This window comes from Fistularia commersonii, chromosome 8 (genome assembly GCF_037954325.1).
Source record: "Fistularia commersonii isolate RoL2024-O1a breed Wild chromosome 8, RoL_Fcom_v1.0, whole genome shotgun sequence".
NCBI lineage: Eukaryota > Metazoa > Chordata > Actinopteri > Syngnathiformes > Fistulariidae > Fistularia > Fistularia commersonii.
This window is the reverse complement of record NC_141291.1, coordinates 8,342,197-8,360,083: the sequence shown is the minus strand read 5'-3', so window position 1 is coordinate 8,360,083 and position 17,887 is coordinate 8,342,197. Positions and strand designations below refer to the sequence as shown.

The window sequence follows — 17,887 nt, the reverse complement described above, 5'->3', positions numbered from 1 at the left end:
AGCCAGCGCTCAGCCGGGGTTTCTGCAGGACAGACAACCAGAGGGACGTTTATTCGGAGCCTCGACAAAACTAAAGCAGCTCCAGCCTCGCCGTCCTCCCTGCGCACCTTTGATTATGCCTCTGTCTCCATGGTGATGCGGCCGCTGCAAACCTCGACACGAACCACAAACACTCGCGGCGCAAAACTCCTCCCGACCTCACTTTGCCAAACGTCGAGAAAACTTCCGTCGGTGAATTTTGAAGAGATGGCTCGGCGTCCAGCGGGCGGTAGATGGCACCGGCGCCGCAGAACAATTAGTCGCGCTGAGCTCTGACAATAAGCTCGACCAACATCGCTCACTCAGCATATGGTGCCACTTTAATCTGCTATCAGATGATTCCGGCACCGAGGCGGGGTTTGACTTTAACCCAGCCAAGCAACGCTGTGAGAAAACACACACGCGCACACAACGGGATTAAAACCAAGGTGCCATAAACATGAACAAATAACTCCAGAAATCCCCTCGTCTTTGGCTTCGGAGTCGATAGTCAGGATGCAGAAGTTGCTAAGGCAACAAAAGGCAGTTTTTTTTCTTCCCCTTTTTCTTTTTTCCTGGATGGAATAGCACATTGCTTTCTTGTATTCTCGGGTCATTAGAGGCTCTCAGTAATCCTGATGTGCGACGCCGGCCCCAGACCGCCTAATCACCGAGCCGACACCTGCTAACCTTGTCCCTCCATCTCGAACCCCCCACCCCCCATGGTCCGGAGGGGGTTGTGTGGCCCCGGGGAACCTCTCCGGCCCCCACCGGGGCTCCTCATAATCCCATTAGAGCCGGTCATCTGCGCTGCGTTCCAAATGTGCCCGGCCGTCCTGGAACGTCCCGGGGTCGCCCCATCGACCCCCCCCCCAAACCCCCACCCCCTTCGCTAAACTACCAAATAAGCCCCACCTTTGCGGTTTGAAAGTGGCTCTGTCACAGAATGCGGGGATAAAGACGACAGAGTTAAGCCCTGCCATATGACTTCCTCGCACAAAAGAGCACCAGAAATGCCTTTAAGCCTTCGCACTTCCGGCTATTATTGCTGAATCTTTGGAATCTGATGTTTTCCATCAAAAGGTACAAACAAACAGCCGGCCAGCTGGCTTACCTTCCGGATCATTTTACTAGAAATGACCTGCACACGGTTAGCAGACATGAAAAAGTAAGGGGTCTAATCAGTTGATTGTATGTTCACGCTTTGATGGACGCCCAGGTGCTAATGTTTCTTCTCCTCCTGGCCGATGAGTTGATAGTTGGGGTTAACTGAGCGCAGCGAAGATCATCCCAGTATCTGTGTCATCTTTTGACTCCGTGTTTGTTCAGAGTCTTCGATGCGGGTTTCGCTTCAAGAAGGGACTCTAGGAGACATCTTGTCAGTCCGGGTTACTCTTCACTATCCTGTTGAAAATTAACTATAATCCGGTAACAGAGCAGCTTTCCAGCAGAACGAGAAGTCTGGATTTTCTTCTACCTTGCAGGTGCAGGTCTGGACCGCATTCTTGAATGAATGATGATTTACATGTAGCCAAAGTTCCGCGGGGAGCAAGAAACCTCAGACGGACCCCAGCTCGACATGGGCAACCTTCTGCCTCGACCAGAGATGGAACCCCAGAGCTGATGGAGCTCTTCTGCCGTCAACACATCAAACTTCGTCCGCCCTAGCAAGTTAAATCCAGATCCTGCTGAACCTTCTTCACACACTCCTGAGGTGGTTTCAGTCTCACACGGACCTTTGGATCCTCCACCTGTTCCAAGAGCGCTTTTGTTTACACCTCAGTCACAGTGTTCGCCACCCAAAAGTTACCTTCATGGGCCCTCGGGCCCCCGAGGGTCTCTGTTGGCACGGAGGGCCACCATCAATGGGTGGAGATGCAGATTGGAGTGGCATGGCTGCAGCTGAGGAATGTGAGGAATTCCTCTTGTAAATACGTGGTGCTCATGCTTGGACGGTCACCCCCCTCTTATCTCCCGGTGCCCGTCGCTCTCAGTGATCATCACAACGGTTAGCTATTCATTACCGACGCCGCCTCTTCCAGATTTTCCGGCGGCCTCGACCGAGCCCTTGCTCTACCATCGCGGCCAAGAGGTCGAACCAGGAGTTTATCCGAAGCGCCGCGCGGTATGCGATTCCCTCTGATACCCCGCGACAGGCGACCAGCGTGGGCTCTGAGCCCACCGCGCTCGGGATAATGGCTTTTTAAATGTCAACACAGAGAAAGAAAGGTTGTTGGGTTTTTTTTTTGTTTTTTTTTTCCCCCAAGATAAAGCAGATCAGGGGGACCGGCCAGGGCTCCTTCAGGTCCAACGGGGAACCCCGGCGGCTGATAGAATCGCTCCGGTCTGCTTCGCGGCGCCTCCTGCTTAACAACCTGGCTAGTTGTGAATGAAAGTCACCTCTGAGGGCTTTCTTTAGTCACACGGGGTAAAAACGGAACTGGCTTTCTTTATTCTCGCTCTGGCGCAATCCTGTATTTGCCACTGCCCACCGGAGGACGGAGCAAAGTCCACGCAGAGGGGTCTGTGCAGGCTGCATTCCCCCCCCCCCCCCCCCCCCCCCCCATGTACCACTCTCCACCAGTCATGAGGGGACGCTTCTTAACACCCACCTCAGCTGCATTCCCCGGCTCCTTCCCATCAGCTAAAGCTGCAGGATCTGCAAGGGGAGTCAGTTTCCCGGAGCCTCTGTCACTCCGGAAGGGAAAGACAGTAGTTCCCGGGGGTTTATCGTCCACTTTTCCCGATAGCAGAGCAGCCGCCCTACGGAAATCCGCTCAAACAGATTTGGGTAGAGATGCGCCGAGGTGACCGACGCGCCCCGCTCCGCTTGACGACAAAAGCTCGGAGAAACAAGCGAAAGGAACGCTAGTTTTGAATAGAAAAAACAGAACGTTCTCGTCCATTCGCTGCAAGACAATCACTCTGCAACATAGAAACTGAATATATGAAAGCTTCTCATCCACATCGTTCCAATCAGTTGGTCCTGAGCGTCAAGCTCGGAGCCGAACGCACGCCGAGGCCCAAAAGTACCCAAAAGAGAAGCGTCCGAACACCGGTCTGCCGCAGACGCTTTAAATGAAGATCAAAATAATACTCGCGCATTCACGACCACAAGCCGTCACATGTGGACTTCACTCTGTCCTGTCACACCGCGGGGAGGCGCCGCCACCAACCATAGAACGTGCACAATCCTTTGCTAAAATCACCAAAACTGCAATGTCAGTATTGGGAAGGTCTGTGTTTTCCCGGCAGCAGCTGCAGACCAACCTCCCCTCCAGATGTGATTGGCTGCACCTCCAACCAGTGAGAGGAGCGTCACGTAGAAGACCATCAGTAACCGGCCGGTGACATAACGAGGAGGGCTGTGAAATGTAATATATGGATTTTACATTGCAAGACTGTGACGGATCACCATGCATCGCAATATTTAACCACGCAGTTCAAAGTAATGGTTTCCATAGCGTTAGAGTTTCATCGACGGAGCGGTGAAGACGTCACCTCCAGTCCTTTCACAAACAACTCTTAAATCTTTTCCGCTTCCTCTCGCGCTTTTCGGAAACCATCTCAAGATTCTCTAGCGTTCCGCCCCGAATGGAAAGGGGGGGGGGGGGGGGGAGCTGATACTGGGATCGCAAGGAGGAACAAGCAGAACGTCGTCTTGTTGAAATCTTCTTATCGTGGCAGCTGGAAGAAATTCGAATCCAGACAAAAAATTCACCGCGGCCCGGATGACCGAGAACCTCCACAGACAAGCAGAACGTCTGTTACCGGCTTTCTGGAAAGGAAGGAAATAACCCGAGGTCATCTTCGCCTTCCACGAATGACTCAGAATCGGGGCGGAAGCCTGCCTGTGCCTTTTTCATGTGTTCATGGCGAGGTGGCTGCCAGCTACAGATGTCAATACCCCCGCTGACCCCCGCTCCCCCCTCAACCCTGCACACATGGCACCGTGGGGGGGTGATTGTCCTCCTGAACAAAAGCAGTGAGGGGGGGGGTGTTCTGTGGAGAACAGGCAACCAAACATTCCTGTCACAATGGAGAGGCACAGCGGCTGGCAGGTTGAATCAGTGCAGAGCTCTGCACCTTCTCTCTGCGGCCAGAAACAAAGCCCAGGATCCAAACTCCACCCGGCCTGCTGCTGCTGCTGCTGCTACTTATGGTCTCCTGCTTTCATGAAGTTGGTCCGGCTATCTGCTTTGCTGCTGCTCTTGAAGGCCATCCTGGTTGGAGATCTTGCAAGATTGAAAGCCGTTCTCAAACTTTTTTCCTTTTTTTTTTTTTTTGAAGAAACCCCAGCTCTGGATCCTGCAACTGTAACAAACACCTCCAGCAGTGAAGCAGAGTCTTCACCCGCCAAACCAAACTTATGAAGCTCGTTGCGTCCTCAGATAAGGAATCAACACCAGCGAATAACTGACAAATGTAATTTCTTGAAGGTTTCTCTCCGGAAGCAGCGGCTCAAGTCCCGGTTGCCGCCGACCGCTCCGTGCGAGCTCTCCCCGCCTCACCGCGGTGCTCGGCGGGCGGAGGTGCGCCTGCAGCCGGGAGACTCGGGGGAGCCTCCGCTCTTGCAGATATTAACCCCGCACGACCCACGCAAGGTTTTTTTTTTTTTTTTTTTCCCCTGTCTGACCACCTTATCCCGCCATAAAAAAAAATAAACTCACCTATTCCTCAAGGTGCGCCGCAATGTCCAGTCCTCGCCGCGTCCGGAGCGGGGAAGGCGACCTCCGCGCCGCCAGCTCTCAGCTCACCGGCCCCGGGCGAGCATGTCTCCGGGCTCCGCGGGGGAACGACACGGCCGCGGGCGGCGGAGCGGATCACCCACCCCCCCCCAGCCTCTCGGACTCCACGGGGAGCGGCTTTCCGCGTGTCCGGGCGCCCAGGGAAACCAGCGGCCGTCCCTCTCCGATCCGCCTTCTGGAGCCCGATCCGCGGCTGGAGCTGCTCGCCGGTGGACGCGCTGCGCAATTAAGTGGCGCGCAAAGAGCCGGTGCCCTCTTCCTCTTCCTCCTCCTCCTCTTCCTCCACCTCCACCGAACACCACCCACCTGCACCGGGGCTTCCGCGCTCCGCGTACGGGCAGAGAATTTCAATGAGGCCCGCTGCAGAGCTCCCTCTCTCTCCCCCGCTCTCTCTCTCTCTCTCTCTCTCTCTCTCTTACTCTCTTTCTCCAACGTCGGCCGGAGAGTCGTGCGCTCTGTGCCCGGATCCAGCGCGTCCAAGCGGGATAAAGTTTGCCGTGCATGAGGGGAGGGTGGAGGAGGAGGAGAAGGAGGGGTGATGTGATGACGACATGACGCGTCAGATAAATCCCGGCTCCTGGTCACCTGTGGATTCAAGCCGCCGAGAACTGGCTGGCGGGAAGAATGCAGGTGGACTTTCATACAGCACTTTAAATCAATCACATCGATTATTGATGATCAGTGGGAGTACCTTTACTCGCCGCTGTGTAGGCCTTCATCACACCAATCCAGACAGTAGATCTGAAACACTGAAAATGAGGGGAGGCTGTTTTCACCAGTTATAACTTAAAATTCAGTGTATTCTAAGTTTATAATGGAGTTCAATTTGGTGGCAGACACAAAAAAGTCTCCATTCCTGTTTTTCACGGTGGTTTGACCTTTGCACTGGTTGTCCAACAATCACCGGATGAATGTCTCTCCTCGAGTGAGCGGAGGGCCCGGTTCTTCGGCCTCCGGCTGAACACGTCCACAACACGCTGCGTGGAGAGCCATTGTGTTTGTGCGTCCACTGACGGTGACCTGACGGGCTTCCCTCCTTTGTCCCAGACCCCCCGAGTCATGTTCCCAAGGTGAGGACGGCGTCTGTGACCCCGCTCCTCTCCAGCGGCTTCTCCACCCCGTCGGATCCTTGTCAGCTGCACCTTCACCCACTTACCCGTCCATGTGGAGCTCACCTGCGCTGACCTCACGGCACGGAGACCGCGCAGGTGTGTGAATGATTCAGGTGTTCAGTGAGAACCAGTGGTGAGGATCTTCCTGCAAACATAGAAGTCCATCCAACTTTAAAAACACCCAGTCACTTCTCATAGCTGACACCCCAGACCTCTAAGGTGATTGCACAGTGAAGATGCAGCGCCACCTCGTGAATGAAATGGAGACTGCATTTAATTACAGAACGTGACTCGACATTTCCTGCAGCTTGTCGATTGGTCGTCTATCGCGGCCTGGGTCCAGCGGGCTGCAGAAGAACCACAGAGGGGCGGCCCTTGTGCTTCATACATTTTATTTCTGAGTCGATGCATTCATTTACAGGCGATTTTTCTTGGACGCGGGAGTTCCGATCACAGCGTTCAGTTCAAACGAGACTTTTTCAACCTGGATGTGTCCGCCGCCGCTTTACGTTTGCGTGACGGCGTGTCCGGGGTTTCCTCTGCGAGGCGGTACAGCTCCACGGGAGGGGTCGGCTCCTGTGGGGAAACAAAGGTGTCACACACGTGCAGTAAAATAATGCCAGATTAGCAGTGAACCAATAATTAAACATGCAAATACGGCATTTATTGAGGAGCTGTTCATGGCAACTCTGGAAAATGGCGAATCGGGACCGCTAACCAGCATGAGGTAGTCGGCGATGTACTCCGGCTTCAGGCAAGTGACCCCTTGGGACGTGGCCTCGGACACGTCCACCCTGAACTCCCCGGGTTTCAGCCTGGCGAAGTCCGCAAACAGGTGAGTTGCCTCCTTGTAGAGAGACGGGGAGGGGCTTGGCAGCACCTGGAGAGACAAAGGATGTTGATATACAACACGATTACTTGGTATCTGCTGTGTTAACGAAACCTGCCTTGCGCAGACGTCAGGTTTTGTTAAGTCAACGCTGAAAACCGGCAGCTGTCAGCCTGGTGGATGATTATACAAAATAAGCCCCAACTGTGACAAAAGTCAAAGAAAGGAAAGAAAACGAACCTTTGCTCCACCGGACTGCAGCAACCGCCTGAAGCCGGATTCTCTGCTCTGATCGATATTCAGCATGACTGTCCAGCCGCTGAACGCGCCCTAGAAAACATGCATTCTTATATAAGAAAAACAGACAGCGGCTGATTGCCCGTCCTGGAGCGGGCGGCCCCGTAATGAACGTGAAAACCCGGTGAACTCCCACGTACCCCTCGGCCGGAGCACGCTTGCAGGGACCTTCTCCAGCGCATGGCGGCCGATGCTAACCTCCTCTGCTGGGATGTGATGGAGGGCAAAGCGTCCAGGATGCAGCTGCTGCCCCATTCGTAGTCATCCTCCTGGAGCGCAGACATGACACACCTTTGATTTTTAATTACAAATGAGGCCTTCAGTTGCGCGCACACATGTCACGTATATTAGCTGCTGTCCGGCGTCCCTAAAAAACAGAGAGGCGAGACACGAACGGCGACCTTGACGAAACGGCCGAGGGATCGACAGGCTTCCAGGTACGAGCGGTGCAGGATCCATTTGCCGGCCGCCATGGCGGCCAGGTACTTCTCGTTGCGCAGGGGCGTCCCCACGATGATGTGGGAGCAGCTGGGGTCAAAGGACTGCTTGTCCAGGACGACGCCGCCTGCAGGCGAGTGGAAAACAGGTCTGTCAATGGCGCTCTGCTCTCCGGCGGAGGGTTCGTGGCACCTCACGCCGTGGGAGGTACAACCCCATTCATTCATTCTCGGGAGGCACATCCTCTCTTTGAGGCACCAAGGGATTTGTTTATCTGGTGTCGCATTTGTGATGTTGTGTCATCTTTACATTGACGAGATGGAAGGCGGGCGGAGGACTCACCAAGCTCCTCCAGGAGGTGACTATAATCAATGCGCTCCTGGAGGCTGAGGGAGGACAGCTGGAATCTGGGCGGTCGCTCAGCTGTCTCCTGTTTCGTCTGTGAAATGGTGAGCGAAAGAGAAAGAGGGAGGGAGAGGAAAGAAAAAAAAAAAGCCTATTAGTGCCACCGGCTTTTTTTCCAGAAAAAAAGGGTGTTTTCACAACAGCCGTTCTGCTCTACATCAGATTTATGATATATTTTCATGCGTGGGAAGATTGCACGGTCTGAAGGAGATGCCGAATAGACTGCAGCTCATCTGCTGGACGAAAACTGGATCCCCGCAGCAAACAGTTTGCACTTCCAGACAAATAAGAAGATACCCTTTATTGATGGCACCGGTGAAAAATAAAACATTAGCATATAAACCAACTTTATTTATTTATTCGTTTTTACCTCAGGCTCCGGAGCTACTGGCGGGTTGGCGAGAGGGAAGGCAATGCTCGGGGCTTTGGGCGTGAGAAGGACATCTTCTGGCCTCTCCGATGGACGCGGCGTGACTGTCTTACACATCTGCTGCTCAATCACGTCACAAGCGGCTGGCGGGGGAAAAAAAAAAGAAAAAAAAAGTAGATTTTTGCAGGATGTTAACACTAAGATCAAGCTCACTGATCATAAATAGACATAAAGCCTGTCCTGCACACACTAATGTTTGCAGATGACATTGTGATGTGGAGTGAGAGAAGGTGAACGAGAATCTAGAGAGGTGGAGGTCTGACCCGGAGAGGAGCGGGATGAAGGTCAGCTGCAGCAGGAAAGAACCATGTGGAACGGTGAGCCTACAGCGAGTGGAGATTAAGAAGGTGGAGGATCAACAGTCCCAAGAAACGGAGAGTGGAGAAGAGGTGGAGGAACGTGTGAGGGCAGGTTGGAACAGGGGAGAAAAGTGTCAGGAAGAAAAGATGGAAAGATGAACAAGACGGAGGTGATGGCAGCCATGGTGCCTGCTTTGGAGACACTCAGCAGCGATGAAGATGTGGAGATTCCTCTTTGGGAATGAGGAGGATAGAGAAGATTAGGAATGAGTCCATTGAAGGGCAGCTAGTTAGATGTTCTGGAATCAGACAGAGATGGTTTAGACTTGAACAGAGGAGGGACAGTGAAGATCTGGGTAGAAGAATGCTGAGGTTGGAGCTGCCAGGCAGGAGGCGATATGTGTAAATCACTTCCTGAATGAAAACCAGTAAACAGGAGCCTCACCCATTTCCACCAGCTCAGAGTCGGTCATGGAGTCTCTGATCGGAGTGTGTTGCTCCTCCGCAGGAGGAGGGAGCGGTTCCAGCATCTGCGAGTGTTTTGAAGGACTGCCGGGCCACTGCAAGTTGTCAGCGAGCCGAGCCCTCTCCTCCCTGGCCGTGGGATCGTCCCAGACGATCTGCTCGCTCTGGGACTGCTCCGTGTTTAAATCCAGCGCTGCCTCCCTGGAGACCCTTTGGAAGACCAGAACCGGGTTCAAGAAAATACCAAAGTGGCTCCTGGAGTCACTGGCGGGGCGGTGGGATCATGTTGTCTCACCTACCACACCATCTCCTCACCTTAAAGCCTCCAAGGTGCGTCTGTTGCTGCTCCGCCCACCGCTGCTCCCATCAGATGAGTTCTGGCCCGAGTCCGTTCCTCCCGAATCCTGTCTCGTCAGTCTGACCGAGCTGCGTCGGCCCGCCGTGAGTTTGGTGGCCGAGATGATCTCTTGGAGCTGCCGCTGCAGGTTCTCCCTCATCTTGAGGTTCTCGGTGATATCTTGACACAAGAAACCAACCGTCACTCAAGATGACCTGTGCACATTGTGGATTTCAAATATATATCTGGTTTAAAAAAAAAACAACAAAAAACACACCCATCCTTTCTGCAAAATCTTCTTTGTCTCCGTCACTTCTACGAGACCTGGCTGGCTCTTCTTCAGCGGCATTCAGCTCAAACTGGAGGTCAGATAAATAGACAGCAGGGTGAACGGTAGGCGATGGATTGACATCGAGAGCATTGGATGTGGACAAATGCATGAGAAGCCCTCTTGGACCTACTTTACTGTGTTTATCTTGAGCGATGCTCTGATTGTGTTTGGAAGGCGATGGCCTCTGGGAGCTGCTGGGGACCTGGCTGAGGTTCAGGCTCATCTTGGGGTTGTAGGTGAACGGGTAGAGGGACTCAGAGACGTGCCTCTGCTCCTCGGCGCACTGCGAATCGCGGAGGGCGTTTGGAAACACACACACACACACACACACACATACACACAGACGTAGAGTTGAGCTGTCAAAAGAATTGAAAGGGGGAAAAAAATCCCTGCAATCCCCGGCGGCTTTCAACATTAGCACATCAAACATCATTGTGATTAGTTTGCTTTTGCGGATGTGATTATTTCTCTTCTGGAAAACACAAAATGATAACAGAATGCACAGGGGAAGAGAAACTCTCATTAGCAGAGACCCCAAATTAAATTAGTTTTACACTCCTCTGTACATGCTGCTGAAAGTCCTTTCCATCCAGCAGATCACTGAAGCAGATAGGCTAATATTTAGCTTCATCCTTGTAACTCTCAAAGCCGAGGTTTGAGGTGTTCCCCCGATTCTCAGCGCTGTGATTTCTAAGCTAATGGTCCAGGTTGAAGCTTCTCAAAAGTGAAAAGACACCAACTCCTCTGCAAAGGTGCTGTTCTTTTCCTTCCCTTGTGGTCTGAGTAATGGTGGAGCTGCTTCTGCCCGCCTTGAGCCGACTGTTCTTTATTGGATATTTGCGAGTGGAAACGTACGGCTTGCAGCCAGTGCTGGGAGACCACGTGCAGGCCTCGTTCCTTCGCTCCTCTGTGCTCCCGTGTGTTGTCTCCTGCGCGACCCTGGTAGATGTAATGGGTCACTGACTCATCGCATGTCCACCTTTAGTAAGCAAGAAGAAAAGGTGATGGATGAATATGTGTATCAATACACTTTTTTTTCTTTATTTACTAAATGAAAAGGTGATGCCAACAAAAAGGTTTGGCGTACCTGAATTCAGCTCCCAGTGAGGCAGCGACAGCGTTCAGCTCACTCTGCATCTTACTCAGCTTCTTTCCCACGCAGATCACCACTCCGTCTAGTGGACCCACTTCCTTTTCTGCTGCCTTAAAAAGATTTTTACAGCAGCAAGTGATTCTAATATGTTTTTTAAGGTTCTGTTACATACTTCACTCCCCTGGTATTTTTCTATTCACCTCCTTTCCGGCTGTCTTTTGCAGCGGGGGGCTGGCAGAACCTGCCTGCACATCTGAAGCGTCGCTCCGTGTGCTGTTGGCAAGAGCCACCCTCAGGTTCCTGTGGATGACGTCCGTCAGCGGAGTCTCCACCCTCCCTCCGGGCTTGGCTCTGCCGCCTGGAGTGTCCAGCACTCCGAGAGCATCCTGAATGAAAGTCGAGTGAGAATATTTAGAGCGAAAGCTATGAAACGCAGAGTTTATCTAAAACCAACAAAACCTTAAATGTTTAATTCACTGGGGTGGAACATCTCTGACCTTGACATGGAATGTTGGTCTGAAGAGCTGGTCTCTGCTGAGGAACCGAGAGGGTGTGTCGAGCTGCAGGGACGGCTCTTTGGTCAGTCGGCTCTGTTTGCCGCCGTCTTGTTTTTGCTCCGGGGTGGCGATGCCCTCTTTGCATTTCATCTCATCCAGCACGGAGTGGAAAACTTTGCTCTGGAAGCGACCGAGATCCAGCGGGGTGACAGCCTTGCCGCTCTGAGGACCGAGTAAAGGGATTTCTGGAGAGGAGTGTGTGGCTCGAGGTCCAGCCACTCTTTGGGAGGCGCCAACAAAACTCTCCTCCTCTGTGGAAGAGCATTAGATGCCTATCAGCACTGGAAATACCAAAATAGATATTACACTAGTTTGGTAGCTTCAACCCCTGCTTACACTCAAAAACCTCTCCAATTACATTGAATTTATCCCCAAAACATGCTCTGCCACATGCATATCTATCTGTGCATCTACTCAAAACAGTACGTTTGGAAAAACCAACACTCAACCTGGACAGTGGGGAAGGTCCACGAGAAACCCCTCCTCTCCCACCCTCTGCCCGGTGCGGGCGGACTCTAGAATCCAGCGCATGGTGACGGCTGGAAGCCCCCACTTCTTGGCCGCCTGGTACTTGGTACCCTCCGGACTCTGCAGCACCAGGTGGGAGCTGGCCAGCATGCCTTTTCTCTGGTTGGCACAGCGCACAAAGTAATCCTGGACGCTGCAGGACGGGCGGATGAGAAAAGATATATTTCATAATTGTGGGTGATAAAAGTCTGAGAGGAGATTCACATTGCGATTTCCTGAATATAATCTTTGCCATGACCAGCAAATAAAGCTTTAACTTCAGAACAACATAAGGAGAAAAAACATGCTTTTGGAAGTTGTCAGGGATTTGTTCTTTAGACAGGCTGATTTTGAAGCATGCAGAATTCTTTTACACTGGAATGAATGTACCGTAATTTCCGGACTATTGAGCGCACCTCAATATAAGCCGCACCGGCTAGCCGATCGCTATCTCGGGCTTCCTCCTCCGCACTAAAACCGTCAAAGTCGTCTTCTTCGGTGTCGGAGTTGAACGGACTCAGAATTTCCCGGTCATTTCATCGGTCCGATGTGACGAGGATAAACGTTTTGGCGGCCTGAAGCTCGTTAGCGGCCCCCACCCAAAAAAGTCCATATATTAGCCGCACCGTTGTTTACGTGAAAAAAAGTCACGGTTAATCGTCCAGAAATTACGGTAATCCCACTCCCACATGAACTAAAAAGCTCCTCCTGATTGGACACATTCCTTCCACCCTAAAAACAAGTAACTTAAATTACTAATTAATTGAACGGTAAAAGGAAAACAGAAGAGCAGTGATATGTATGCAGAGAAATACACATAAAAGTAAATAACTATTGTTTTCTTTTGTGTTTATGAGAATTTTGTATTGGCACTGCACCGCCATCCACAACCGCTTGTATCAGATATTGATTTGTGATTGGAAACAAAGGCATGGACTTAGAAGATAATAGTAGAGTGTAAAATCTGGATATAATGTCCGGCATGAAAACAGAGAAGTGTAATGAGAGGGGATGTACCTGGCTCCCAGGTGTTTGGCCAGATCCACCAGGGACTCCCGTTCTGCTCCGGTGAACTGGCTGACTGAGAGCACGCAGTCCCTGAGAGGGAAACACCCTTCCATCACGGAAACGGGGACGAACAGAGGGTTGGAGGAAAGCTGGAGAACACACTCCTTCTCCACACACATGGCCTGAAAGTTAAGCGCAAAATATGCGCATCAGACTCACGGAGCTGCATACAGGATGTTTTCTTCCCAGGGAGGCCGAGAGGAACTGGCGCTTTTCTGATCTTACCAGCCATGTATCTGTGACCACTTCGTCCACCGTGGCCTCCACCGAGCAGCCCAACAGCGGGACCACCGCATAGTCGGCGACAACGCGTGTGCGACCGATCAGCACGCGGCCTCCGTTCTCCTTCACCAGCAGGGCCAGCTGAGTCTCCGCCTCGGCACCAAAGCCCACGAGAAGGAAACGTTTCCCAGCGAAGAGGCCCACCTCGTTGCCCTCCTGCAACGCCGAGCCCGGCTCCAGTCCTCCAGTCCGGTTTGAAGGCCAGGGCTCGGGATCGGCGCCGACGGACCCCCGGCTGTCCCCCTCCACTGGGGGCACCACGTCCACTGCAGATAAAACAAATGAAACATCAGCCCTGTTTTGAAACAAACAGGAAGTGCAAACAGAATCGAAGGACACTCACCTACTGTTTGATCGTCGTCCATGTACTGCGACAGCAGGTCCTCCTCTGCTTTTCTCTGCCTGGGAGTACTCGGACTGGCGGCGGGGGGGCCATGCGGGGACCAAGAGACACGAGGGTGAGGAGCTGGCACAGAAACAGCGGCTGGGGCAGCGGGAGGACAGTCCGGGTGGAAGAAGCCTTCCTCCGGCAGCAGAGTGCCTTTGGAGAAACTTTCAAGCAGCCAATGGACTGTCACCACATGGGGCCTGGAGAGAGGACGAAAACAAACACAAGAAATCAAGCAGTGATTTCTCCACATTTTTCTTCTTGTTGTTTTTTATAGCTCGTCAAAGCCTGGTTCTTCAGAATGTGGCAGCAGGTGGCACAGCAATCAACATGAAACGAATATGATTGAATAGGAACTGAGGACAGAGCAGGGCAATTGTTGAATATCGAGGAGCCCAAAATGTCTCATAACAAAACATGACTTGGGTGGTTATTTTAAGAAGGTGATGATACTGAGACATGCAACAATTCATACTTCTGGAAAATTCAGGATCTAAAATGAAACTACTGCATGTGTTTGGACTGTGGGAAGAACCCGGAGAACCTTGAGGAACCCCACGCAACCAGAGGGAGGACATGGAGACCTCACAAAACTCTGTTGCTTTCCAAATAAATGTTAACGATTTAACTGGTGAAATGCCTGAGACCAAAAGAATATGGCCGATAGAGTGTTCACTGATCTGCTGTCTATTAGTCTGAAGGTCAAGACGAGGCCGGATCTTGTCCATTTTCTCTGGCTGAGCGGTCTGTGAATACGACAGCCACAAATACCATCATTAGGTCAGACCTGTGAGTCACTTTGGACAGAAAGTTCTTGAGGCTCTGGTCCGGCTCTCCCATCACCACGTGTGTGAGTTCCTCGCCGGGCTGGTTGAACCGCAGACCCCCCGCCATGTTCACCAGACGTCGCAGCTTTTCCAGACTCTTCTCTGGCAGGCCACACAGATACAGCTGCACAACGTTCCATGGATATAGCATTGAAAATAATTTAAGTCCGATTGTAATTTTCACCCATTTAATTTCTAGTAATACAATAATAAGCATAAAGGTGTATCAAACAGCAAAGACCAGCTACTAACTTTGCAGCCATCCAAGATATCATCAGCGGAGCAGACGGTGAGGTCCAGGCTCTCCAAGGGGTCTGGGGGCTCCAGGCGGCTAAGGGTGCCGTTGGTGAGCGCCGTGTCGTTTATTGTCACGCTAGCGTTAACAGAGATGTGACTCAAACCCAGCAGAGATGGACCATCTGGGAAAGAGAACATAAATAAATAAACTGGACTTTAACATTCATGCAGATGTCATTGAACCTGTACAAATTAGTGACACTGAGGGCAATTGCACGTGAGTCAGACCCTCACCCTCCCTCTTGCTTGAGCCCGTCGGGGTTGAGGTCTGCTGTCGAGTGGTCTTGGCCATATTGCGGTCCACGCCATACCGGCTTTCGTCCTGACAGGAGCCCTTCTCTATGCTGTCAAACAGCCAGTGCAGGGAAACGCAGTACACGTTCCACTTGCGCGCACACTCGTACTTCTGACCTGCAACAAATGCACATTACAGTGATTACAATTTGGTAACCACAAGAGTAGAATGTTGAAGGGCGATTTGTTATAAATGCCAAAGGGAAAAAAAATGGGGAGTCCACTGTGGTCGGCTCACCTGTGGGTTCGCTCACAATGAGGTGCGTGCACTCGTTCATCTTAAGCTGCCCGCTGTAGTTGGCTCCGTGCTGCTCGCAGAGCCTCTGCACCTCTTTGCGCTCCGTGCTGGAGAGGCCGGTCACACACACGGTGCAGCCTCGCAGCACCGGGCACAGGTAGTCCTCCATGGGTAGGTCAGTGTACCTGAAAAGACTATCAACAAGCAGAGGATACAGGATTTAATGCCCTCTTGGCTTATTTGCTATAAGCACTAAACAGTAATAAGGCTGTAAAACAATAACATTTGAAAAAAAAAAGTTAGTACCCATCCTGAGATTTCTCCCAGCAGGCTCTGACCCAGGAGGGCAGCAGGATGGGTTTGCCCAGGCTGGAGGCTACCAGGTATTTCTTGCTGCCCACTTCTCCTGCGATCAGGTGTGTGACCGATACGTTCAGGTCGAGGTATATCCGTCCGCCCATGAGATGAACCAGATCCATTACCTCGACCTGCGTGGTCAGAGAGGTAAGAACCCGCAGCACATGAGTGGGACCCTGCTCGGTCTGGATAACCACACCAGAACAACACCTGAACTTTTTGGGTAGTGCTATTTATCAGCATTCATGGCCGTATCAATAAAGACACTCCTATCTGATTGATGCGCACAAAAACAATGAACTCACTCGTGTGGCCTTGTCCAGACTCGTGCAGGAGATGGTGACGTCAGCCATGGCCATGTTATAGACGGGCTGCTCTGCTTTGGGGACGCAGCGCTGCTGCTGCAGGCAGTACAGCACCACCAACGGGCTCACTATTCGGCAGCCAAGCTAAACGGCAGACATTGAATAGTGAGAAAGAAGAAGTTTAACGTGTCTCTCCAAACGCAATAGACATCTAGAGTTCAACGTCAGACCTTCTTGCAGTGCAGAAAAGCAGGAGTGGTGAAGCTGCTGAAGACAAACAGCGACTTGTCCCTTTGATCCATCTGTAGGACAGCATCTTCGTCAATGTTCTTCAAGTACTTTTCAGACTGCAGCTCCAAAACAGCCTGGATGGAAAAAAATAAAGCCATATGTATACACTAGCAGGAGCACAAAGGATCCATCCATAGAAAGACCACAGCTTATTGTTACAAATGACATTGTGATATGCAGTGACAGCTGGGAGCAGGTGGAGGTATGTCTTAGAAAGGAGAGGAATGAAGGTTAGCCGCAACAGGACAGAACATTTGTGTGAATGAGAAGAACCCAAGTGGAATGGTGAGGCTACAGGGGATTGAGATCAAGTTGGGAGGAAAATTTTAGTACTTAGGGTCAAAAGTGGAGAGTGTGGAAAAGAGGTGAAGATACACATTCAAGTAGGCTGGAACGGGTAGAGAAAAGTGTCAGGGTAATGTGTGATAAGAATCTCAGCCAGAATGAAAGGAAAGGTGGACAAGACCGCAGTGAGACCAGCGATGTTGTATGGTTTGGAGACAGTGGCCTTGAGATACAGACTGGAAGCAGAGCTGGGGGTGGCGGACATGAAGATGTCGGGGCTTTCTCTGGGAGTGACAAGAATAGATAGTATCAGGAATGTGTCCATCACATATTTGATGTTAAGAGGTAAGGTCAGAGAAGCCAGAATGAGGTGGACAGTGAATATATTGGGAGTGGGATGCTGAGGTTGGAACTGCCAGGCAGGAGGTATAGAGAAAGATCGAACAGTGAATTCATGTGAATTTGAGTGAAATAGGACATGAAGTTAGTAGGTTCGAGAGAAGATGCAAACACTAGGGCTGCATGGAGGAGAATATGCTAAGTTAGAGTACAGCTTACCTCATAGGCCTTGACAGCACACTCGGTTTTCTGTCCTTTACTTTGGACAAACTTCACAATGAAGGACCCTTTATCTTCCTTCGACATCTTCAGTCTGCAGCTTTGCGAAGTGAAAATGCTTTTTCGGGTTTTTATCCAAAAGTTCCCTTCCGGCCTGAATGGAACCAGAGGCTGCTCTCAGGAGGGGACGATGCAATAACTGAAGTTAGCTAGCATGTCTGTCACTTACCTTAAGCCTTCTTGGCGTGGTAACCATAAAGAAACATGAAAGTGAGTTATACTTGGGGTTATTGGCTATTTATATAAACTCAAACCGAAAGAAGTGCCGTTTCGTTGTAGAATTAGCAGCGTTCGACACGGCCAGGACTAATGGGACGTGCCTGGAAATGACCGTTGGCAGTAAAAATACAATTAAAATTCACAAACTGAAATCCCGTGGGGGTCTTCATGACAGGAAAGGCCACAGGTCGTCATTCCATTGGGCGGAATAGAAACTGTATTTGGTGCCGAATCGCTCGAAGTAGTTAATCGAAAGCTAAAATATCTGATTGTTATTATTCGCGCCAATAACGTCACTTCCGGAGTTACATCTTAACTCATCCGTGTTGATACAAACTATCGGGAACCAAGGATCAGGCATGGTGCTGAGATTTAACTCAAGAAATACATTTTATTCGAACTAAATTCTACACTTTTGATGGTGTAAAAACATTCATCATTATTTCATCATTTCCCATAATTTTTGGCCGATGTGAATTGAAATATATTCAGACCACATTATCCTTACCTTTTGCCAGATCACTTTTCTGTTTGCAATGACGGATCCTAATT

At 51.2% G+C, this 17,887-nt stretch overlaps 2 protein-coding genes across 3 annotated transcripts in view; both read right to left on the bottom strand.

The window, feature by feature from the left end:
• The window catches only part of tmem108 (transmembrane protein 108), a 37,505-nt gene extending 32,165 nt beyond the window's left edge, over positions 1-5,340 (bottom strand). The window contains exon 1 of one of the 2 annotated variants that reach the window (XM_086150904.1): positions 4,689-5,340. The gene's annotated coding sequence lies outside the window, so the exon portion shown is untranslated. The remainder of the gene's footprint in view (positions 1-4,688) is intronic. The other variant, XM_086150903.1, reaches the window with a different exon arrangement.
• Positions 5,341-6,253: 913 nt separating this feature from the next.
• On the bottom strand, positions 6,254-17,615 carry topbp1 (DNA topoisomerase II binding protein 1). Its single transcript, XM_086150320.1, has 28 exons — positions 17,286-17,615; positions 17,057-17,210; positions 16,153-16,287; positions 15,923-16,066; positions 15,567-15,748; positions 15,261-15,454; positions 14,963-15,139; positions 14,684-14,850; positions 14,392-14,555; positions 13,560-13,804; positions 13,160-13,482; positions 12,884-13,056; positions 11,809-12,020; positions 11,300-11,610; positions 11,003-11,188; positions 10,797-10,912; positions 10,565-10,688; positions 9,840-9,992; positions 9,656-9,737; positions 9,357-9,558; positions 9,022-9,251; positions 8,218-8,360; positions 7,785-7,881; positions 7,406-7,569; positions 7,145-7,273; positions 6,948-7,037; positions 6,597-6,758; positions 6,254-6,454 (listed from the first exon to the last, which is right to left on the bottom strand). Exons 2-28 carry the CDS (start codon positions 17,141-17,143, stop codon positions 6,338-6,340), a joined length of 4,509 nt encoding a protein of 1,502 aa, XP_086006446.1. The 5' UTR covers positions 17,144-17,210; positions 17,286-17,615; the 3' UTR covers positions 6,254-6,337.
• Between the last annotated feature and the right edge of the window lie 272 nt (positions 17,616-17,887).